General features: G+C 47.9%; 1 protein-coding gene across 5 annotated transcripts in view; it reads right to left on the reverse strand.

Moving 5' to 3' along the window:
• Positions 1 to 27188, reverse strand: part of ltbp3 (latent transforming growth factor beta binding protein 3) — a 162303-nt gene that overhangs the window by 43996 nt on the left and 91119 nt on the right. For 4 of the 5 annotated variants that reach the window (XM_068021818.1, XM_068021815.1, XM_068021816.1 and 1 more), the window contains 4 exons: positions 12375 to 12458; positions 9138 to 9260; positions 4109 to 4270; positions 908 to 1099 (listed from right to left, as the gene is read on the reverse strand). In XM_068021818.1, the coding sequence (XP_067877919.1) occupies positions 908 to 1099; positions 4109 to 4270; positions 9138 to 9260; positions 12375 to 12458 (561 nt within the window). The remainder of the gene's footprint in view (positions 1 to 907; positions 1100 to 4108; positions 4271 to 9137; positions 9261 to 12374; positions 12459 to 27188) is intronic. The other variant, XM_068021817.1, reaches the window with a different exon arrangement.

A 27188-nucleotide genomic window follows, 5' to 3' on the forward strand; every position in this document is an offset into this window, starting at 1 on the left:
GTGAGGACAATTGAATACAAAAGTAGGGAGGTTATGCTTTAGTTATACAAGGCATTGGTGCGACCACATCTGGGGTACTGTGTACAGTATTGGTGAGACCACATCTGGGGTACTGTGCACAGTATTGGTGAGACCACATCTGGAGTACTGTGTACAGTATTGGTGAGACCACATCTGGAGTACTGTGTACAGTATTGGTCTCCTTAATTAAGGCAGGATGTAAATGTGTTGGAAGCAGTTCAGCTAAGGTTTACTAGACTAATTCCTGGAATGGGCGGGTTGTTTTATGAGGAAAGGTTGGATAGGCTAGGCTTCTATCCACTGGAGTTTAGAAAAGTAAGAGGCGACTTGATTGAAACATATAAGGGGTCTTGACAGGGTGGATGTGGAAAGGATGTTTCCCCTTGTGGGAGAATCTAGAACTAGGGGTCACTGTTTAAAAATAAGGGGTCGCCCATTTAAGACAGAGATGAGGAGAAACATTTCCTCTCAGATGATCGTGAGTCTTTGGAACTTGCTTCTTCAAAAGGCAGTGGAAGCAGAGTCTTTGAATATTTTTAAGGCAGAGGTAGATAGATTCTTGATAAGCAAGGGGGAAAAGATTACGGGGGGGTAGGTGGGAATGTGGAGTTGAGGTTACAATCAGATCAGCCATTATTTTATTGAATGGTGGAACAGGCTCAAGAGGCTGAGTGGCCCCTACTCCTGCTCCTAATTCATATGTTCGTATGTGTTTGTATGAGAGTTTATATCCCATCTGACTGGTGCAGGTTTCAGAAGTAACACACCCCTATATTGAACAGTGACCATCCAGTATTGGTGCTAGAGTGAGTTAGGGCAAAGGTCTATAGGTCGGACAACGTAGAGGGAAGTGCTCCTATGACATATGATTACAGCTCATACGAACCCTCAACGTTATCCTTGGCATCTGCATCCTGGGTGACGGAGGTGGGCGTGGTAACTGGCACCTGAACTATCCTGGCTTTGCCATCTGGATCAATACGGACCATGATACTACTGCCGGGCGGGATGCTGATCTTCTGGTGGGAGCTGGAGAAGTGGTAGCCCATTCCGGCCGGACATGTCTCCTGGAACTCAGCTTTGACGGACAAGTCAAGCAAAGGGTTAATGATTCACTCAGGTACAACAAAGCAGCATTCTGGCTCACGGTGCTGGCCATTTGCCCAAGAAGCCACAGATTAGACATGGATCAATCCAGGTGGAAATCCACAAAATTTGGTCAAAAGGACGGGGAGTACATTGGGAATGATCGAGGCTGAGACCATTGCAACTATTAAGGGAAAATTAGATAAACATTTGAAGCAGAGGAAGAGACAAGGTTTGGGGAAAGCAGAGCAGTGGGATTAGTTTGGGTTTGATACAGGGCTGTGTGGTGAGAGCAGGGCAGTGGGATTAGTTTGGGATTGATACAGGGCTATGGGGAGAGAGCACGGCAGTGGGATTAGTTTGGGTTTGATACAGGGCTGTGTGGTGAGAGCAGGGCAGTGGGATTAGTTTGGGATTGATACAGGGCTATGGGGAGAGAGCAGGGCAGTGGGATTAGTTTGGGATTGATACAGGGCTATGGGGAGAGAGCAGGGCAGTGGGATTAGTTTGGGATTGATACAGGGCTATGGGGAGAGAGCAGGGCAGTGGGATTAGTTTGGGATTGATACAGGGCTATGGGGAGAGAGCACGGCAGTGGGATTAGTTTGGGTTTGATACAGGGCTGTTGGGTGAGAGCAGGGCAGTGGGATTAGTTTGGGATTGATACAGGGCTATGGGGAGAGAGCAGGGCAGTGGGATTAGTTTGGGTTTGATACAGGGCTATGGGGAGAGAGCAGGGCAGTGGGATTAGTTTGGGATTGATACAGGGCTATGGGGAGAGAGCAGGGCAGTGGGATTAGTTTGGGTATTGATACAGGGCTGTGGGGTGAGAGCTGGACAGTGGGATTAGTTTGGGATTGATACAGGGCTATGGGGAGAGAGCAGGGCAGTGGGATTAGTTTGGGATTGATACAGGGATATGGAGAGAGAGCAGGGCAGTGGGATTAGTTTGGGATTGATACAGGGCTATGGGGAGAGAGCAGGGCAGTGGGATTAGTTTGGAATTGATACAGGGCTATGGGGAGAGAGCAGGGCAGTGGGATTAGTTTGGGATTGATACAGGGCTATGGGGAGAGAGCACGGCAGTGGGATTAGTTTGGGATTGATACAGGGCTATGGGGGGAGAGCGGGACAGTGGGATTAGTTTGGGATTGATACAGGGCTATGGGGAGAGAGCAGGGCAGTGGGATTAGTTTGGGATTGATACAGGGCTATGGGGAGAGAGCAGGGCAGTGGGTTTAGTTTGGGATTGATACAGGGCTATGAGGAGAGAGCAGGGCAGTGGGATTAGTTTGGGATTGATACAGGGATATGGAGAGAGAGCAGGGCAGTGGGATTAGTTTGGGATTGATACAGGGATATGGAGAGAGAGCAGGGCAGTGGGATTAGTTTGGGATTGATACAGGGCTATGGGGAGAGAGCAGGGCAGTGGGATTAGTTTGGGATTGATACAGGGCTATGGGGAGAGAGCACGGCAGTGGGATTAGTTTGGGATTGATACAGGGCTATGGGGAGAGAGCAGGGCAGTGGGATTAGTTTGGGATTGATACAGGGCGACAGGGAGAAAGTGGGATTAGTTTGGGATTGATACAGGGCGACAGGGAGAAAGTGGGATTAGTTTGGGATTGATACAGGGCTATGGGGAGAGAGCACGGCAGTGGGATTAGTTTGGGATTGATACAGGGCGACAGGGAGAAAGTGGGATTAGTTTGGGATTGATACAGGGCTATGGGGAGAGCGCAGGAAGGCAGAATTAGTTTTGCTTTTGGGGTCTGAGACCAGGAAAAGTTACAGTTCTACCCCTGATCTCAGCAGGGTAGGAACAACTGCGCTCCTAGCTTAGTCCTCAGCCTGAATTACAATTAATTAGCCTACACCTGCTCCTATTTTGTATGTTCTAATGTAGAATTGGGGAGCAAGATGGAGAGAGAAATTAAAGAGATTACTGGCAAAATGTGGCAAACTTTCCAGTCACTGGCAGCCTATCTCAGGCTACCCTGTCCTAGTGGGGCCAGTGTAGAAGATGAATTTTTCATTCTTGCTTTGCACTGAAATGGCAGGTGAACAGAAAGGACATGGGGAAGAGATGAGATTCTCCTGGGTACACCATGGCTCAGTGGGTATCCCTTTTGCCTCTGAGTCAGAAGGTCATGGGTTTGAATCCCACTCCGAGACATGAGCACAAAATCCAGGCCAACACTCCCAGTGGCAATGCTAAGGGAGTGCTGCACTGTCGGAGGGGCAGTACTGAGGGTGTGCCGCACTGTCAGGGGGGGTCAGCACTGAGGGAGCGCTGCACTGTCAGGGGGTCAGTACTGAGGGAGCGCCGCACTGTCAGAGGGGCAGTACTCAGGGAGCGCTGCACTGTCAGAGGGGCAGTACTCAGGGAGTGCCGCACTGTCGGATGGTCAGTACTGAGGGTGCTCTGCATTGTCAGAGGGTCAGTACTCAGGGAGCGCCGCACTGTCAGAGGCTCAGTATTGTGTGAGCACTGCACTGTCGGAGGGTCAGTACTGAAGGAGTGCCGCACTGTCGGAGGCTCAGTATTGTGTGAGCACTGCACTGTTGGAGGGTCAGTACTGAGGGAGTGCCGCACTGTCAGAGACAATGTATTTCAGATGAGACAAGAAAACAAGGCTCTGTCAGCCCTCTTGGGTGGACAATAAGGTCCTACAGTCACTATTGGAAGAAGTGTGGGGGAGACCTCACTGGTGTCGAATATTTATTTCTCAGTCAACACCTAAAGCAGATGATCTGATCATTATCACATTGCTCTTTGTGGGAGCTTGCTGTCCACAAATTGGTTGCTGTGTTTCATACATGACAACAGTGACGCCACTTCAAAAGTACATCAATGGCGAGAAAGCATTTTCGGACATCCTGAGATGGGTGTTGTAGAAGCGGGAGTTCTTTCTCTTTTTTCTGTGAGGATATTCTGGGGTCCATTTGATATTTGGAGGCCGACAGGGAAATGAGCAGGAGAGCCGAGATAATCACTTACCTGTTCCAGGGTTGGGGCAGGGGTCGCAGTCGGAGCCCCAGGCTTTCCCCACCGTACAGCAACAGATCTGTTTGGTCAGCTCCCCGCCCAGAGGGTAAGCACATCGCTTCTCAGCATTTACCAGCAGGTAGCAAGGCCCCTTCTCTTCGGGTTTCTCCGTCACTGCATCAGAAGCAGGAAGATAAATCGCTCAGTCACCGGCTGCTATAAAATTCAAATATAGTCCACACCCCGCACTGTAACAAACTGATATACACCACACCCTTCACTGTAACAAACTGATATACACCACACCCCTCATTGTAACACACTGATATACACCACACCACTCACTGTAACAAACTGATATACACCACACCCCTCACTGTAACACCCTGATATACACCACACCCCTCACTGTAACAAACTGATATACACCACACCCCTCATTGTAACACACTGATATACACCACACCCCGCACTGCAACAAATTGAAATACACCACACCCTTCACTGTAACAAACTGAATACACCACACCCCTCATTGTAACACACTGATATACACCACACCACTCACTGTAACACACTGATATACACCACACCCCGCACTGCAACAAATTGAAATACACCACACCCTTCACTGTAACAAACTGAATACACCACACCCCTCATTGTAACACACTGATATACACCACACCACTCACTGTAACAAGCTGATATACACCACACCCCTCATTGTAACACACTGATATACACCACACCACTCACTGTAACACACTGATATACACCACACCACTCACTGTAACACACTGATATACACCACACCACTCACTGTAACAAACTGATATACACCACACCCTTCACTGTAACAAGCTGATATACACCACACCCCTCATTGTAACACACTGATATACACCACACCACTCACTGTAACAAACTGATATACACCACACCCCTCACTGTAACACACTGAGAAACACCACACCCCTCACTGTAACAAACTGATATACACCACACCCCTCACTGTAACACCCTGATATACACCACACCCCTCACTGTAACACACTGATATACACCACACCCCTCATTGGAACACACTGATATACACCACACCCCCCACTGTAACAAACTGATAAACATCACACCCCTCACTGTAACAAACTGATATACACCACACCCCTCACTGTAACAAACTGATATACACCACACCCCTCACTGTAACAAACTGATATACACCACACCCCTCATTGTAACACTCTGATATACCCCACACCCCTCACTGTAACAAACTGATATACACCACACCCCTCACTGTAACACACTGATATACACCACACCCCTCACTGTAACAAACTGATATACACCACACCCCTCACTGTAACAAACTGATATACACCACACCCCTCACTGTAACACTCTGATATACACCACACCCCTCACTGTAACAAACTGATATACACCACACCCCTCACTGTAACACTCTGATATACCCCACACCCCTCACTGTAACACACTGATATACACCACACCCCTCACTGTAACACTCTGATATACACCACACCCCTCACTGTAACACTCTGATATACCCCACACCCCTCACTGTAACACTCTGATATACCCCACAACCCTCACTGTAACATTCTGATATATCCCACACCCCTTACTATAACACTCTGATATACTCCACACCCCTCACTGTAACACTCTGATATACCCCACAACCTTCACTGTAACATTCTGATATACCCCACAACCCTCACTGTAACATTCTGATATATCCCACACCCCTTACTATAACACTCTGATATACCCCACACCCCTCACTGTAACATTCTGATATATCCCACACTCCTCACTATAACACTCTGATATACCCCTCACTGTAACACTCTGATATATACCACACCCTTCACTGTAACACACTGATATACACCACACCCCTCACTGTAACAAACTGATATACACCACACCCCTCACTGTAACACACTGATATACACCACACCCCTCACTGTAACAAAGTGATATACACCACACCCCTCACTGTAACAAACTGATATACACCACACCCCTCACTGTAACAAACTGATATACACCACACCCCTCATTGTAACACTCTGATATACCCCACACCCCTCACTGTAACAAACTGATATACACCACACCCCTCACTGTAACACACTGATATACACCACACCCCTCACTGTAACAAACTGATATACACCACACCCCTCACTGTAACAAACTGATATACACCACACCCCTCACTGTAACACTCTGATATACACCACACCCCTCACTGTAACAAACTGATATACACCACACCCCTCACTGTAACACTCTGATATACCCCACACCCCTCACTGTAACACACTGATATACACCACACCCCTCACTGTAACACTCTGATATACACCACACCCCTCACTGTAACACTCTGATATACCCCACACCCCTCACTGTAACACTCTGATATACCCCACAACCCTCACTGTAACATTCTGATATATCCCACACCCCTTACTATAACACTCTGATATACTCCACACCCCTCACTGTAACACTCTGATATACCCCACAACCTTCACTGTAACATTCTGATATACCCCACAACCCTCACTGTAACATTCTGATATATCCCACACCCCTTACTATAACACTCTGATATACCCCACACCCCTCACTGTAACATTCTGATATATCCCACACCCCTCACTATAACACTCTGATATACCCCTCACTGTAACACTCTGATATATACCACACCCTTCACTGTAACACACTGATATACACCACACCCCTCACTGTAACAAACTGATATACACCACACCCCTCACTGTAACACACTGATATACACCACACCCCTCACTGTAACAAACTGATATACCCCACACCCCGCACTGTAACACACTGATATACGCCACACCACTCACTGTAACACACTGATATACACCACACCCCTCATTGTAACACACTGATATACACCACACCCCTCACTGTAACAAACTGATATACACCACACACCTCACTGTAACACCCTGATATACACCACACCCCTCACTGTAACAAACTGATATACACCACACCCCTCACTGTAACACACTGATATACACCACACCCATCACTGTAACACACTGATATACACCACACCCCTCACTGTAACAAACTGATATATACCACACCCTTCACTGTAACACACTGATATACCCCACACCCCTCACTGTAACACAGATATACACCACACCCCTCACTGTAACACTCTGATATACACCACACCTCTCACTGTAACACACTGATATACACCACACCTCTCACTGTAACACACTGATATACACCATACCCTCACTGTAACACTCTGATATACCCCACACCCCTCACTGTAACACAGATATACACCACACCCCTCACTGTAACACTCTGATATACACCACACCTCTCACTGTAACACACTGATATACACCATACCCTCACTGTAACACTCTGATATACCCCACACCCCTCACTGTAACACAGATATACACCACACCCCTCACTGTAACACACTGATATACACCACACCCCTCACTGTAACACACTGATATACACCACACCTCTCACTGTAACACACTGATATACCCCACACCTCTCACTGTAACACACTGATATACACCATACCCTCACTGTAACACTCTGATATACGCCACACCCCTCACTGTAACACAGATATACACCACACCCCTCACTGTAACACACTGATATACACCACACCCCTCACTGTAACACACTGATATACACCATACCCTCACTGTAACACTCTGATATACCCCACACCCCTCACTATAACACAGATATACACCACACCCCTCACTGTAACACACTGATATACACCACACCCCTCACTGTAACACTCTGATATACACCACACCCCTCACTGTAACACTCTGATATACACCACACCCCTCACTGTAACACTCTGATATACCCCACACCTCTCACTGTAACACTCTGATATACACCACACCCCTCACTGTAACACTCTGATATACACCACACCCCTCACTGTAACAAACTGATATACACCACACCCCTCACTGTAACACTCTGATATACCCCACACCCCTCACTGTAACACTCTGATATACACCACACCCCTCACTGTAACACTCTGATATACCCCACACCCCTCACTGTAACACTCTGATATACCCCACAACCCTCACTGTAACATTCTGATATATCCCACACCCCTTACTATAACACTCTGATATACTCCACACCCCTCACTGTAACACTCTGATATACCCCACAACCTTCACTGTAACATTCTGATATACCCCACAACCCTCACTGTAACATTCTGATATATCCCACACCCCTTACTATAACACTCTGATATACCCCACACCCCTCACTGTAACATTCTGATATATCCCACACCCCTCACTATAACACTCTGATATACCCCTCACTGTAACACTCTGATATATCCCACACCCCTTACTATAACACTCTGATATACCCCACAACCCTCACTGTAACATTCTGATATATCCCACACCCCTTACTATAACACTCTGATATACCCCTCACCCCTCACTGTAACACTCTGATATACCCCACAACCCTCACTGTAAGATTCTGATATACCCCACAACCCTCACTGTAACATTCTGATATATCCCACACCCCTCACTTTAACACTCTGATATATCCCACACCCCTCACTTTAACACTCTGATATACCCCACACCCCTCACTGTAACACTCTGATATACCCCACACCCCTCACTGTGACACTCTGATATACTCCACACCCCTCGCTGTAACATTCTCTGATATACCCGAGTTCATACTCCCATTCCTTCCAGTAATTGGTGGCAAAAGCCCTGGCTAATTTCTCTTCATCCTCTCCCTGTGAAACTGCCAATTTCCATACCCTGACTGTTGCTCTGACTGTGTTCAGGCAACTTGGCACAGACCAGGACTTGAAGCGGAGACCATTTTGTTGAGTGTGGCTGAATACCACACCAGTCTGGGCATGTATGTTATTGCCCTGGAGTCATCATCCACTTACCGATACAGTGTGTTCGCAATGGTCCCATTACATAGCCAGGCTTGCAAGCACAACGGAAGCTCCCCTGCGTGTTGAGACACTCTGCATTCTGGCAAACTCCCTGCATCAGGCACTCATTGATATCTGGAAAGAGCAGACAGAGAGCAGGGAGTGGCGGGGGGCGGGGTGCGGGGGAGGAAGGGGAGAGAGGGAGTTAGAGAGACAGCGACAGAGGTGGGGGAGACAGAGGGAGGGAGAGCAACAGAGTGAGAGGGAGAAAGTGTGAGTAAATGAGAGAGAAAGAGTGAGTGAGAGAGAGAGAAAGGGAAAGAGGGAGAGACAGTGAGTGAGAGATGCAGTTATTTTACACTCTGTTGTGTCCGTGATTAATAGAATCCTAGAAAGTTTACGGCACAGAAAGGGACCACTTGGCTCATCATGTCTGCTCCAGCCAAAAAAAGAGCCAACTAGCCTAATCCCACCTTCCATCATTTGGTCCGTAGCACTGCAGGTTACGGCACTTGAGGTGCGTATCCAGACACCTTTTAAATAAGTTGAAGGTTTATGCCTCTACTATCCTTTCAGGCAGTGAGTTCCAGACAATCACCACCCTCTTGGTAAAAAAGGTTTTTCCTCATCTCCCCTCTAATTTTTCTACCAATCAATTTAAATCTCTGCCCCCTCATCACTGACCTCTCTGCTAAGGTGACTAGACCCTTCACCTTCACTGTATCCAGGCCCCTCAACATTTTGTACATTTCAATCAGATCTCCCTTCAGCCTTCTCTGTTACAAGGAGAACAACCCCAGCCTATCCAATCTTTCCTCATAGCTGCATTTTTCCAGTCCTGGCAACATCCTCGTAAATCTCCTCTGTATCCTCTCTAGTGCAATGACATCCTTTCTGTAATGAGGTGACCAGAACTGCACACCGTACTCAAGTTGTGGTCTAACTAATGTTTTATACAGTTCTAGCATAACCTCCTTGATCTTATAATCTATACCTCGGCTAATAAGGGAAAGGATTCCATATGCCTTCTCAACTACCTGATTGATCTGTCCTGCTACCTTCAGGGATCTGTGGATATTCACTCCAAGGTCCCTCACTTCCTCTACACTTCTCAGTACTTTACCATTAATCGTGTATTCCTTTGCCTTGTTTGACCTCCCCAAATGCATCATCTCACACTTCTCCAGGTTGAATTCCATTTGCCACATTTCTGCCCATCTGACCAGTCCATCAATATCTCCCTGCAGTCTACAGCTATCCTCCTCACTATCTACCACACGGCCAATCTTTATGTCATCTGCAAACTTCTTGATCATGCCCCCTACATTTACGTCCAAATCGTTAATATACATCACAAAAAAGCAGGGGATCCAGTACTGAGTCTGCAGAACGCCACTGGAAACAGCTTTCCAGTCGGTAAAGCATCCATTAACAATTATCCTTTGTTTCCTGCCACTGAGCCAATTCTGTATCCACCTTGCTGCAATTCCCTGGATCCCATGGGCTTTTATTCTTTTTAACCAGTCTGCCAAGTGGGACCTTGTCAAAAGCCTTGCTAAAATCCATGTAGACCACATCAACTGCACTACCCTCATTAATCCTCCTTGTTACGTTTTCAAGAAATTCGATCAAGTTGGTCAATCAAGATCTTCCCTTAACAAAGGTTGCTGTACGGCATTTACTTTTGGCCACAGAGTCTGGAATACACCAATTGATGTATTGTGACAGGAATGAAGACTGTCGCTTCCTCAGTTCTGAACTAGGCAGTACGGTTTTTGATGCGTTCTGAAATCTCTAAAACGTGAAGTGATGATTTTAGGAATGTGCGGTGTTGGTCAGGATCAAACAAACTTGGAAAACCCACTCTCAAGAGTCTGCTTTTCCCTCCTAGCATCTTTCAAGTCCCACTCCAGAGACTTGAGCACAGAATCCTGCCTGACTGAGTGCTGAGGGAGCTCAGCACTTTCGGAGGTGAGACATTAAGCTCAGGCCCCATCCACCCTCTCAGGTGGACATGAAAGATCCCACAGCCATACTCAGCAGGCGAGCAGGGGGATTTCTCCCCAGTGCCCTGGGCCAATATTTATCCTTCAACCAACATCACTAAGAAAAAAAGACAGATGATCTGGTCATTATTACATTATTATTTGTGGGATCTTGCTGTAGGCAAATTGCCTGCCGTGTTTCCTACATTACAACAGTGACCACACTTCAGAAAATACTTCATTGGCTGTAAATCACTTTGGGTGGTCTTCAGGTTTTGAAAGATGCTACAGAAATCTTACATTTGTACTGTAGAATGCAAATTATGATCCGGAATGCGTTGCCTGAGAAGGGCAGAGGAGTCAGATTTATTGGAGAGCTCTAGAAAAGAGCTGGAACAGGCATGATGGGCTGAATGGCGTCATTCCTTGCTTTATGATTCTATGATTAATGTTACTTTCTTTGCTTCATGATGTGCAGGATTTAGTCATTTTGGATTTCAAAAATGTACTTCCTTCACCCGCCCTCTTGAAGGTGCTGTCTTGCAAGTGGGGAGGGGCGGGGGGGTGGGGGGTGCGGTGAGGTGGTGTTGCAGATTCCACAGGCGCTGGATGCCCTCTGGTACCCTGCCCCAGGGCCCCATTCCTCCTGGGTGAGCCTAGACTATGTGTGCTGCACTGCTGTTGAACAACTGTCGGAGGGAAGCCCAACACAAGTGCACAATACATCGCAGTCAGGAACAGGAACCGAGGAAAAATGTTTTGTCTCCCTAGGCCAGGGATCAGGAGGAGAATTGCAACCCACATTGCTGTAACTTTTGAAAAAGGCAGACTTGCACCTATATAGCCCCTATCGCACCCTCAGGAATATCCTCAAGTGCTTTACAGCCAATGAAATACTTATGTTTCGAGGAAACCCAAATTGCGTACACAACAGGCTCCCACAAACAGCAATGTGATAAACGACCAGAACATCCGTTTTGGTAAAAATGCTGAAAAAATACTTAGCAGACAGATTGCTTCCAGCATTTTCCATCTTCGTTTCAGATTTCCAGCATCAAGCAGTATTTTTCCTTTTGTATCTGTTTTAGTGATTTTAGTTGAGAGATGAATATTGGCCCCAGGACACTGGAGGTTAGCTAACTCAGCACAGGCTGACCATCGGACCTGGGACCATCCTGGTCTGTTTTGCTCAGTACGCACCAGGCAATGTACGTAACCAGATGGAGGATCTAATATGCTGGGACAAGGAATCTCTGCCACATACCTTGGCAGTGGGTGCTGTTGAGTCTCTTGTAGCCCTGCGGACACTCCACTCCGCCACTGATGCCAGTCTTTGGGTCAGCCAAGTCTAAGGAAGAGAAAAAAGAACAAGTTTAACTTAGTGTCTGTAACCTGAAGCATTAACTCTCTTTCTCTCTCCACAGATGCTGCCCTAGCATGCCGAGCATCTCCAGCATTCTGTTTTTAATTTCAGATTTCCAGCATCCGCGGTATTTTGCTTTTGTAGTCTCATTTTCTCAATCCTCTTAAACCTCGAGTCTGTTTGCCTTCTCACAACATCCTTCCCCCTCTTTTGTGCTTTACTGTACACACAAAAGGCCTGTCACTTTTTCAGAGATTAACCCCACCGTCTCTCCCTTCTCCGCCCAGAAACGCAGCTAATTTATCGTTTGATCCCATTTAGACTGTCCCCTTCAACCTAGCCAGCCTCTATAGCTAGAGGGCTGGAGTAAAACTTAATCTACAGCGATACAAAGCCCTGGTTAGACTACACCCGGAAGTTACTGTGAGCAGATCTGGGCACCACACCTTAGGAAGGATATATTGGCCTTGGAAGGAATGCAGTGTAGATTAACCAGAATGACAACCTGGACTCCAAGGGTTAAATTACAAAGAGGTTAAATAAACTTGGGTTGCACACCCTGGAATTTAGACGGTTAAGAGGATAAGATATTAAGGGGAACCGATAAAGGCAGAGAGAGAGAAACTATTTCCATTGGTTGGGGAGCCTAGTCTAACTATTAGAGCCAGGCCCTCTCAGCAGTGAAATTAGGAAATACTTCTGCACACAAAGAGTGGTATAAGTTTGGAGTGCGTCACTGCAAATGGCAATTGATACTAGATGTTTAAATCTGAGATTGATAGATTTTTGTTCACTAAAGGTATTAAGAGATAAGGGGCAAAGGTAGGTATAAACCCCCACCCTGAGGGCTGTATGGCGAGAAGGCAGGTAGAGTTAGGGTTGCCAGCTCTGGTTGGCTGTATTCCTGGAGGCTTCATCACATGACCTCCCAACTACAACCACCTCGCCCAGTCAAACAGCACTTTTCACGACCGCAGGAGGTCCCACAGCGCTTTACAGCCAATGAGGGTGCTTTTAAAAGTGAGGTCACCGCTGTAAAAGTAGGAAAGGAAAGGACGGGGGATAATTGGAAATTCCCCGCCAGCATCCCTCCCCTGCCCCGAAGCCCTTTAAAAAAGAAATAGAGCATTGCCTGACTTCATTACGCTGAAGGATTAATTTATTCAGCTCTTTCAGGGGCTTTAACAAATACCAATGCGGTGGTGGTGAGTGAAAACAGAACAAAGGCCTTGAAACGGGCCTGTGATTCCCGGTCTACAATTAACAGCAAGCTCCATCTATATATCAAGTGGCAGGCTAACACAAGACTGCTTTCAGCGTGCAGAAGTTTGGAGTAGAAATGCGGTCAAAACCCCACGTGTGACTAAAAAAACATCCACTTGGGCCAACAAAACTAAAGGATGTTACTGCTGGGAAAGGCAGGAACCAATGGGCCATGAAAAAGCCTTTTCAATGGCTCTTCTCCAGGTTCTCAGTTCCCATATTCAGGCTCACACCCACTCACTCTGGCTCCGGCAGAGGTATTCTGTTATTTGAACTCAGGTTGTTCCTCCATCTGTTTTCTGATCCACAAACTGAAAATTAATGGTAGTTTCAAGCTTTGACAGAGTGAGCCCAATAGACCGGAGCTTAAAGCATGGCAGGTCGTCAATTCAAAAAATTTACTGATTTTCTACAGTCCTCTTTTCCCTTTCTCTCCTTCTCGCTCTCCTCCCCTCCCATTCCAGATACTCGAGCACACAATCTAGGCTGACACTCCCAGTAACAGTACTGAGGAAGCGCTGCACTGTCGGAGGGTCAGTACTGAGGGAGCGCTGCACTGTCGGAGGGGCAGTACTGAGGGAGCGCTGAACTGTCAAAAGGGCAGTACTGAGGGAGCGCTGCACTGTCGGAGGGTCAGTACTGAGGGAGCGTTGCACTGTCGGAGGGTCAGTATTGAGGGAGCACCACACTGTCAGAGGGTCAGTATTGAGGGAGCGCTGTACTGTCAAAAGGGCAGTACTGAGGGAGCACCGCACTGTCGGAGGGGCAGTACTGAGGGACTGTCGCACTGTCAGAGGGTCAGTACCCAGGTTGTGCTGCACTGTCGGAGGGGCAGTACTGAAAGCGCTGCACAGTCGGGGAGTCAGTACTGAGAGAGTGTCGCACTGACGGAGCGGCAGTACTGAGGGAGTGCTGCACTGTCGGAGGGTCAGTACTGAGAGAGCGTCGCACTGATGGAGGGGCAGTACTGAGAGAGTGCTGCACTGTCGGAGGGGCAGTACTGAGAGAGTGCTGCACTGTCAGAGGGTCAGTACTGAGAGAGGGTCGCACTGACGGAGCGGCAGTACTGAGAGAGTGCTGCACTGTCGGAGGGTCAGTACTGAGTAAGCTCTGCACTGACGGAGGGTCAGTACTGAGAGAGCGTCGCACTGACGGAGCGGCAGTACTGAGAGAGTGCTGCACAGACGGAGGGTCAGTACTGAGAGAGCGTCGCACTGACGGAGCGGCAGTACTGAGAGAGTGCTGCACAGACGGAGGTGCCGTCTTTGTAATGAGACATTAAACTGAGGTCCTATCTGACCTCTCAGGTGGACATAAAATATTCCACAGCCCTGGCCCTATTTTGAAGAGCAAGGGAGTTCTCCCTGGTGAGAATCAGTGATCCTTGAATCAGGGAGAATCAGTCTGTGTGATCCCGGAATCAGTGGGAATCAGTCCGTGTGATCCCCAAATCCCGTAATCGGTTAGAATCATCTATGGGATCTAAGAATCGGTCTGTGCGATCTCAAAAACAGTGAGAATCAGTGTGTTTGTGATCCCGGAGTGGAGTAACTTGTTCCTGGTGTTGGTTAATGATTCCCAGCACTGGCTCCTCCCCAGGAACATTCTCCATGCTCTCACGTAACACTGTTATTTAAGAGTTGGAGCAGCCAGCCTTTTTGTTCTCCATGTTGAGGCCATGTTGATTTGGGAACAATTGGCCCTAATTGGATGCGTTTTGTCAGGCTCACTATTGCATTGCAAACCTGTACTCTTGCCTTAATCACTTCCAGTACTTTTATCGAATCGCCACGGCAACACAATGACTTGTTAGCTTTGGAATTCACCCCTTGGCGAGCTGCTCCCCAGGTTTTTGCCAGGCCTGCTCATGTGCCAACTGGAATAAGGTATGTGAGCCTATATTGGGCTAACTCATCCCTACCCCAAACTGCAGATTGCTGCTCTTCCACTCCTCTCCTCCGTTGCAGGCTGACTTCCTGCTTGGGGTACAGTTCTCCAGGTGTCTGTCCTCCTCTGCTAAATCTTCACGAACTCAAGCTAAACTGTGAAGCTTTTTAACTAAACTTGTATGGAACCTTGGTTAGACCACACTTGGAGCATTGTGCACAGTTCTGGTCACCACATTATTAAAAAAGATATTGAGGCACTGGAGAAGGTGCAAAAAAGATTTACAAGGATTTTTAAAAATACTTACATGGGATGTGAGCATTGCTGGCCAGGCCAGCATTTATTGCCCATCCGTAATTACCCTTGAGAAGGTGCTGGTGAGCTGCCTTCTTGAACCGCTGCAGCCTGTGTGGTGTAGGTACATCCACAGTGCTGTTAGGAAGGGAGTTCCAGGATTTTGACCCAGCGACAGTGAAGGAATGGCCGATATAGTTCCAAGTCAGGATGATATGTGACCTGGAGGGGAACTTGCAGGTGGTGGTGTTCCTATGCACCTGCTGCCCTTGTCCTTCTAGTTGGTAGAGGTCGCGGGTTTGGAAGGTGCTGTCTAAGGACAGGGTTGCTGCAGTGGATCTTGTAGATGGTACACACTGCTGCCACTGTGTGTCGGTGGTAGAGGGAGTGAATGTTTGTAGATGGGGTGCCAAGCAAGCAGAGACTGCTTTATTCTGGATGGTGTCAAGCTTCTTGAGTGTTGTTGGAGCTGCACCCATCCAGGCAAGTGGAGAGTAAACCATCACATGCCTGCCTTGTGCCTTGTAGATGGTGGACTCACCACAGAACTCCCAGCCTCTGACCTGCTCTTGTAGCCACAGTATTTATATGTCTGGTCCAGTTAAGTTTCTGGTCAATGGTGATCCTCAGGATGTTGAGAGTGGGGGATTCAGTGATGGTAATGCCATTGATGTCAAGGGAGATGGTTAGATTCTCTCTTGTTGGAGATGGTCATTGCCTGGCACTTGTGTGGTGTGAATGTTACTTGCCACTGACTATTCCAAGTCTGAATGTTATCTAGGTCTTGCTGTATGTGGACATGGACCGTTTAAGTTTTTTTACAAGGATGATACCAGAACTGAGAGGTTATACCTCCCAGGAAAGGATGACAGGGTGGGGCTCTTTTCTTTTGAAAAAAGACTGAGGGATAACAATGATAGAGGTCTTTAAAATTACAAAGAGTAGACTGAGAGAGAACGTTTCCACTTGTGGGAAAGAGCAAAACTTGAGGCCATCAATGTAAGATAGTGACCAGGAAATCAAATTGGAAATTCAGAGGAAACTTCTTTACCCAGACAGTGGTGAGAATGTGGAACTCACTACGACAAGGAGTGGTTGAGGTGACTGGCATAGATACATTTAAGGGGAGGCTAGATAAGTATATGAGGAAGAAGAGAATAGAGGTTTATGCTGACAGAGTTGGATGAGGAAGGATGGGAGAAGGCTCAAGTGGGGCGTAAATGGCGGCACGGACCAGTTTGACCGAATGATCTGCTTCGGCACTGCATATTCTATGTAACTCTATGGAGCTGAGGGCCTCACAAACCAGTGCCTGATCCCTCCTCGCTGTGTGCTCTGGTTGGAATCACTAGACAGTGATGAGGAGTGGGGGAACCACAGTTGACTTTTATCCCCCCATCCAAAGCCCAGGGACTCTGAGGTCAAGATTAAGGCCTCCAATTCTGTAGCTGAGGCTGTGACTGACCTCTCCAAACTGGTCGCTATATGGTGTACTGAAGTACAAACTGTTCCCGAGTACAAAAGTGCCTCAGGGAAGTTCCCCAAATGACCAGCGGAGCAAAAACATGCCCTGGGGCAGCACTAAGGCACATCGAGCAGAAGGTCTCAGCTGGCAACAGGAGGGAAAGCCAGACTTGGCCTCAGTACTCCTGGGTAGGACAGGGTTTGGGTGGTGGGAGAAACCAACCAGGGACACCCCCAGCTCATGATCGTTACCGAGTGGTCCCTGCGGGAAAGTGCGTGGGCATGGACAACAGGGTTGGGCTCAACTGTGATGCGTCCCAGGTCGAATAGCCCACTGGCACAAACTGTCTGGCATCAAACACTTGGTGGGAGAAAGCAGAGAGCCCCTGAAAATGCACACAACAAGGACCAGCGCCTTCCGGGCAGCAGTGTTGGCTCCCTGATCCTGACGCTGGGAATCCATACAGCACGCAAGTCACGTGTCACCTGCTCTGCGTAACTTTGTCAGACACTCACTCGTTGATCTAGGGACACCAGACCAAGATATGCTAAGTGATCCTGACAACAAACAGATTGCTCAAATATCTCTCTCCTTTTTTTCTTACATAACCTAACGACTTGGCTTCACTTGAGATGTGATTCCACTCTGCAAAAACAATTTCTCTTCCCTGACATCTGCTGAAATGCTCTTTTGTCTGGGCTGCACGCAGCTGCTCTCGGCACCCTGCAGCTTTAAAGCTGTTGTCCCCCTTTCACCCCACAATAGGGGTCCGCCTCTCACAGTCAGAGTGCCCAAAAGGATCCTGCTATGCAAAGAGCAAGAGACTACTAAAGGAGGGTGGCATGGTGAGGTGGAGGAGGAGGGGGAGCAGGGAGAAACAGAGCAGGGTCCGATTCTGGTCCTTGCCCGACACTACATGGCCTGCGGAGGTGAGGGGAGAGGGAGCGTGAGATTCCTCACTGATTTTCCACTGCTGTCGAGTGCAGCACTGAGAACTGTCAGCCCAGCACAAGACAAGGCATCAATTGGAGGGTCTCTAAGCCTCAGTGCCGCAAAAGAAACTGCCTTTCCGACTGGGCCACCAGTGGGGGTGGGTGTGGGGGGGTGGTGGGAGGTGGAGGGCAACTGTTATTCTGTAGTCTTTTTTTCTGTTGTCTCCAAGTTTGGAGCTCTGATTCTGTAGATTTTGTACAGAAGGAATCTGTTGAATTTATTCAATTATTGTTCTTGGCGAAATGCCTTGATATTTCATGGCCTGCAAACCGCCGAGGAATTTTTAACCATCACAATTCCTGATATACCTCTCCACAATGTAACAATCCCTGATATACTCCACACCCCTCACTGTAACACTCTGATATACTCCACACCCCTCACTGTAACACTCTGATATACTCCACACCCCTCACTGTAACACTCTGATATATCCCACACCCCTCACTGGAACACACTGATATACCCCACACCCCTCACTGGAACACACTGATATACCCCACACCCCTCACTGTAACACTCTGATATACTCCACACCCCTCACTGTAACTCTCTGATATATCCCACACCCCTCACTGCAACACTCTGATATATCCCACACCCCTCACTGCAACACTCTGATATACCCCACACCCCTCACTGGAACACACTGATATACTCCACACCCCTCACTGTAACACTCTGATATACTCCACACCCCTCACTGTAACTCTCTGATATATCCCACACCCCTCACTGCAACACTCTGATATATCCCACACCCCTCACTGCAACACTCTGATATACCCCACACCCCTCACTGGAACACACTGATATACCCCACACCCCTCACTGGAACACTCTGATATACCCCACACCCCTCACTGTAACACTCTGATATACCCCACACCCCTCACTGGAACACTCTGATATACCCCACACCCCTCACTGGAACACTCTGATATATCCCACACACCTCACTGTAACACTGATATATCCCACACCCCTCACTGGAACACTCTGATATATCCCACACACCTCACTGGAACACTCTGATATACCCCACACCCCTCACTGTAACACTCTGATATACCCCACACCCCTCACTGGAACACTCTGATATACCCCACACCCCTCATTGGAACACTCTGATATATCCCACACACCTCACTGTAACACTCTGATATATCCCACACCCCTCGCTGTAACACTCTGATATACCCCAGACCCCTCACTGGAACACTCTGATATATCCCACACACCTCACTGTAACACTCTGATATATACCACACACCTCACTGTAACACTCTGATATATCCCACACCCCTCGCTGTAACACTCTGATATACCCCACACCCCTCACTGGAACACTCTGATATATCCCACACACCTCACTGTAACACTCTGATATACCCCACACACCTCACTGTAACACTCTGATATACCCCACACCCCTCACTGTAACACTCTGATATACCCCACACCCCTCACTGTAACACTCTGATATATCCCACACACCTCACTGTAACACTCTGATATACCCCACAAACCTCACTGTAACACTCTGATATATCCCACACCCCTCACTGTAACACTCTGATATATCCCACACCCCTCACTGGAACACACTGATATATCCCACACCCCTCACTGTAACACTCTGATATACACCACACCCCTCACTGGAACACTCTGATATACCCCACTCCCCTCACTGGAACACTCTGATATACCCCACACCCCTCACTGGAACACTCTGATATATCCCACACCCCTCGCTGTAACACTCTGATATATCCCACACCCCTCACTGCAACACTCTGATATACCCCACACCCCTCACTGTAACACTCTGATATATCCCACACCCCTCACTGTAACACTGATATATCCCACACACCTCACTGTAACACTCTGATATACTCCACACCCCTCACTAACATTCTGATATACCCCACACCCCTCACTGTAACACTCTCTGATATACCCCACACCCCTCACTGTAACACTCTCTGATATACCCCACACCCCTCACTGCAACACTCTGATATATCCCACACCCCACACTGGAACACTCTGATATATCCCACACACCACACTGGAACACTCTGATATACCCCACACCCCTCACTGTAACACTCTCTGATATACCCCACACCCCTCACTGCAACACTCTGATATATCCCAAACACCACACTGGAACACTCTGATATACCCCACACCCCTCACTGCAACACTCTGATATATCCCACACCCCTCACTGGAACACTCTGATATATCCCACACACCACACTGGAACACTCTGATATACCCCACACCCCTCACTGCAACACTCTGATATATCCCACACCCCTCACTGGAACACTCTGATATACCCCACACCCCTCACTGGAACACTCTGATATATCCCACACCCCTCACTGGAACACTCTGATATATCCCACACACCACACTGGAACACTCTGATATATCCCACACCCCTCACTCTAACTCTCTGATCTACCCCACACCCCTCACTGTAACACTCTCTGATATACCCTACACCCCTCACTGCAACACTCTGATATATCCCACACCCCTCACTGGAACACTCTGATATACCCCACACCCCTCACTGCAACACTCTGATATATCCCACACCCCTCACTGGAACACTCTGATATATCCCACACACCTCACTGCAACACTCTGATATACCCCACACCCCTCACTGTAACACACTCTGATATACCCCACACCCCTCACTGTAACACACTCTGATATACCCCACACCCCTCACTGGAATACTGATATACCCCACACCCCTCACTGGAACACTCTGATATATCCCACACCCCTCACTGTAACACTCTGATATACTCCACACCCCTCACTAACATTCTGATATACCCCACACCCCTCACTGCAACACTCTCTGATATACCCCACACCCCTCACTGTAACACTCTCTGATATACCCCACACCCCTCACTGTAACACTCTCTGATATACCCCACACCCCTCACTGTAACACTCTCTGATATACCCCACACCCTTCACTGTAACACTCTGATATATCCCACACCCCTCACTGTAACACTCTGATATACTCCACACCCCTCACTAACATTCTGATATACCCCACACCCCTCACTGCAACACTCTCTGATATACCCCACACCCCTCACTGTAACACTCTCTGATATACCCCACACCCCTCACTGTAACACTCTCTGATATACCCCACACCCTTCACTGTAACACTCTGATATACCCCACACCCCTCACTGTAACACTCTGATATACCCCACACCCCTCACTGAAACACTCTCCAATATACCCCACACCCCTCACTGTAACACTATGATATACCCCGCACCCCTAACTGTAACACACTGATATACACCACACCACTCATTGTAACACTCTGATATACCCCACACCCCTCACCGTAACACTACGATATAACCCACACCCCTCATGTAACACTCTCTGATATACTCCACACCCCTCACTGTAACACTCTTTGATATACCCCACACCCCTCACTGTGACACTCTCTGATATACCCCACATCCCTCACTGTAAAACTCTGATGTACCCCACACTGTAACACTCTCTGATATACCCACACCCCTCACTGTGACACTCTCTGATATATCCCACACCCCTCACTGTGACACTCTCTGATATACCCCACACCCCTCACTGTAACACTCTGATATATCCCACATCCCTCACTGTAACACTCTGATATAGTCAACACCCCTCACCGTAACACTACGATATAACCCACACCCCTCATGTAACACTCTCTGATATCCTCCACACCCATCACTGTAACTCTCTGATATACCCACACTCCTCACTGTAACACTCTGATATATCCCACACCCCTCACTGTAACACTCTGATATACCCCACAGCCTCACTGTAACACTCTGATATACCCCACACCCCTCAGTGTAATACTCTCTGATATGCCCTACACCCCTCACTGTTACACTCTGATATACCCCACACCCCTCACTGTAACACTCTGATATACCCCACGCCCCTCACTGTAACACTCTGATATACCCCACACACCTCACTGTAACACTCTGATATATCCCACACCCCTCGCTGTAACACTCTCTGATATATCCCACACCCCTCACTGTAACACTCTCTGATATACCCCACACCCCTCACTGTAACACTCTGAAATACCCGACACACCTCACTAACATTCTGATATACCCCACACCCCTCACTGTAACACTCTCTGATATACCCCACACCCCTCACTGTAACACTCTGATGTATCCGACACCCCTCACTGTAACACTGATATACTCCACACCCCTCACTGTAACACTATGATATACCCCGCACCCCTAACTGTAACACACTGATATACCCCACACCCCTCACCGTAACACTACGATATAACCCACACCCCTCATGTAACACTCTGAAATACTCCACACCCCTCACTGTAACACTCTTTGATATACCCCACATCCCTCACTGTAAAACTCTAATACACCCGACACTGTAACACTCTCTGATATACCCACACCCCTCACTGTGACACTCTCTGATATACCCCACACCCCTCAGTGTAATACTCTCTGATATACCCCACACCCCTCAGTGTAATACTCTCTGATATACCCCACACCCCTCAGTGTAATACTCTCTGATATACCCCACACCCCTCACTGTAACACTCTGATACACCCCACACTGTAACACTCTCTGATCTACCCACACCCCTCACTGTAACACTCTCTGATACACCCCACACTGTAACACTCTGAAATATCCCACACCCCTCACTGTAACTCTCTGAAATATCCCACACGCCTCACTGTAACACACTCTGATATATCCCACACACCTCACTGTAACACACTCTGATGTACCTCACACCCCTCACTGCAACACTCTGAAATACCCGACACATTGCAGTTCTGGTCACCGCATTATAGGAAGGATGTGGAAGCTATGGAAAGGGTGCAGAGGAGATTTACTGGGATGTTGCCTGGTATGGAGGGAAGGTCTTACGAGGAAAGGCTGAGGGACTTGAGGTTGTTTTCGTTGGAGAGAAGGAGGAGGAGAGGTGACTTAATAGAGACATATAAGATAATCAGAGGGTTAGATAGGGTGGATAGTGAGCGTCTTTTTCCTCGGATGGTGATGGCAAACACGAGGGGACATAGCTTCAAGTTGAGGGTTGATAGATATAGGACAGCTGTGAGAGGTAGTTTCTTTACTCAGAGAGTAGTAAGGGCGTGGAACGCCCTGCCTGCAGCAGTAGTAGATTCGCCAACTTTAAGGGCATTTAAATGGTCATTGGATAGACATATGGATGAAAATGGAATAGTGTAGGTCAGATGGTTTCACAGGTCGGCGCAACATCGAGGGCCGAAGGGCCTGTACTGCGCTGTAATGTTCTAATTCTAATTCTAAAAACACCTCACTGCAACATTCTGATATACCCCACACCCCTCACTGTAACACTCTCCAATATACCCCACACCCCTCACTGTAACACTCTCCAATATACCCCACACCCCTCACTGTAACACTCTCTGATATACCCCACACCCCTCACTGTAACTCTCTGATATACCCTACACCTCTCACTGGAACACTCTGATATATCCGACACCCCTCACTGTAACACTACGAAAGAACCCACACCCCTCACTGTAACCACTACGATATAACCCACACCCCTCATGTCACACTCTCTGATATCCTCCAAACCCATCACTGTAACACTCTGAAATACTCCACACCCCTCACTGTAACACTACGATATACCGCACACTGTAACACTCTCTGATATACCCACACTCCTCACTGTAACACTCTGATATATCCCACACCCCTCACTGTAACACTCTGATATACCCCACAGCCTCACTGTAACACTCTGATATACCCCACACCCCTCACTGTAACACTCTGATATACCCCACACACCTCACTGTAATACTCTCTGATATACCCTACACCCCTCACTGCAACACTCTCTGATATACCCCACACCCCTCAGTGTAACACTCTCTGATATACCCCACACCCCTCACTTTAATACTCTGATATACCCCACACCCCTCACTGTCATACTCTCTGATATACGCTGCACCCCTCACTGTAACACTCTCTGATATATCCCACACCCCTCACTGTAACTCTCTGATATATCCCACACCTCTCACTGTAACATTCTCTGATATACCCCACACCCCTCACTGTAACACTCTGATATATCCCACACCCCTCACTGTAACACTCTGATATATCCCACACACCTCACTGTAATACTCTCTGATATACCCTACACCCCTCACTGTAACACTCTCTGATATACCCCACACCCCTCAGTGTAACACTCTGATATATCCCACACGCCTCACTATCACACCCTCTGATATACCCCACACCCCTCACTGTAACACTCTCTGATATACCCCACACCCCTCACTGTAACACTCTGATATACCGCACGCCCCTCACTATAACACTCTGATATACCCCACACCCCTCACTGTAATACTCTCTGATATACCCTGCACCCCTCACTGTAACACTCTCTGATATACCCCACTCCCCTCAGTGTAATACTCTCTGATATACCCCACACCCCTCACTGTAATACTCTCTGATATACCCCACACCCCTCACTGTAACACTCTCTGATATACCCCACACCCCTCACTGTAACACTCTCTGATATATCCCACACCTCTCACTGTAACATTCTCTGATATACCCCACACCCCTCACTGTAACACTCTGATATACCCCACACACCTCACTGCAACACTCTGATGTACCCCACACCCCTCACTGTAACACTCTGATATACCGCACATCACTCACTGCAACACTCTAATATATCCCACACCCCTCACTGTAACACTCTAATATACCCCACACCCCTCACTGTAACACTCTCTGATATACCCTGCACCCCTCACTGTAACTCTCTGATATATCCCACACCCATCACTGTAACACTCTCTGATATATCCCACGCCCCTCACTATAACACTCTGATATACCCCACACACCTCACTGTAACACTCTGATGTACCCCACACCCCTCACTGTAACACTCTGATATACCGCACATCCCTTACTGTAATACTCTCTGATATATCCCACACCCCTCACTGTAACACTCTCTGATATACCCCACTCCCCTCAGTGTAATACTCTCTGATATGCCCTGCACCCCTCACTGTAACTCTCTGATATATCCCACACCTCTCACTGTAACATTCTCTGATATACCCCACACCCCTCACTGTAACACTCTGATATATCCCACACCCCTCACTGGAACACTCTGATATACCCCACACCCCTCACTGTAACACTCTGATATATCCCACACCCCTCACTGGAACACTCTGATATATCCCACACACCACACTGGAACACTCTGATATATCCCACACCCCTCACTGGAACACTCTGATATACCCCACACCCCTCACTGCAACACTCTGATATATCCCACACCCCTCACTGGAACACTCTGATATATCCCACACACCACACTGGAACACTCTGATATATCCCACACCCCTCACTGTAACTCTCTGATATACCCCACACCCCTCACTGTAACACTCTCTGATATACCCCACACCCCTCACTGCAACACTCTGATATATCCCACACCCCTCACTGGAACACTCTGATATATCCCACACACCTCACTGCAACACTCTGATATACCCCACACCCCTCACTGCAACACTCTGATATACCCCACACCCCTCACTGTAACACACTCTGATATACCCCACACCCCTCACTGTAACACACTCTGATATACCCCACACCCCTCACTGGAATACTGATATACCCCACACCCCTCACTGGAACACTCTGATATATCCCACACCCCTCACTGTAACACTCTGATATACTCCACACCCCTCACTAACATTCTGATATACCCCACACCCCTCACTGCAACACTCTCTGATATACCCCACACCCCTCACTGTAACACTCTCTGATATACCCCACACCCCTCACTGTAACACTCTCTGATATACCCCACACCCTTCACTGTAACACTCTGATGTATCCGACACCCCTCACTGTAACACTATGATATACCCCGCACCCCTAACTGTAACACACTGATATACACCACACCATTCATTGTAACACTCTGATATACCCCACACCCCTCACCGTAACACTACGATATAACCCACACCCCTCATGTAACACTCTCTGATATACTCCACACCCCTCACTGTAACACTCTTTGATATACCCCACACCCCTCACTGTGACACTCTCTGATATACCCCACATCCCTCATTGTAAAACTCTGATATACCCCACACTGTAACACTCTCTGATATACCCACACCCCTCACTGTGACACTCTCTGATATACCCCACATCCCTCACTGTAAAACACTGATGTACCCCACACTGTAACACTCTCTGATATACCCACACCCCTCACTGTGACACTCTCTGATATATCCCACACCCCTCACTGTGACACTCTCTGATATACCCCACACCCCTCACTGTAACACTCTGATATATCCCACATCCCTCACTGTAACACTCTGATATAGTCAACACCCCTCACCGTAACACTACGATATAACCCACACCCCTCATGTAACACTCTCTGATATCCTCCACACCCATCACTGTAACACTCTGAAATACTCCACACCCCTCACTGTAACACTACGATATACCGCACACTGTAACACTCTCTGATATACCCACACTCCTCACTGTAACACTCTGATATATCCAACACCCCTCACTGTAACACTCTGATATACCCCACAGCCTCACTGTAACACTCT

The sequence above is a fragment of the Heterodontus francisci genome, chromosome 44 (assembly GCF_036365525.1).
Source record: "Heterodontus francisci isolate sHetFra1 chromosome 44, sHetFra1.hap1, whole genome shotgun sequence".
NCBI lineage: Eukaryota > Metazoa > Chordata > Chondrichthyes > Heterodontiformes > Heterodontidae > Heterodontus > Heterodontus francisci.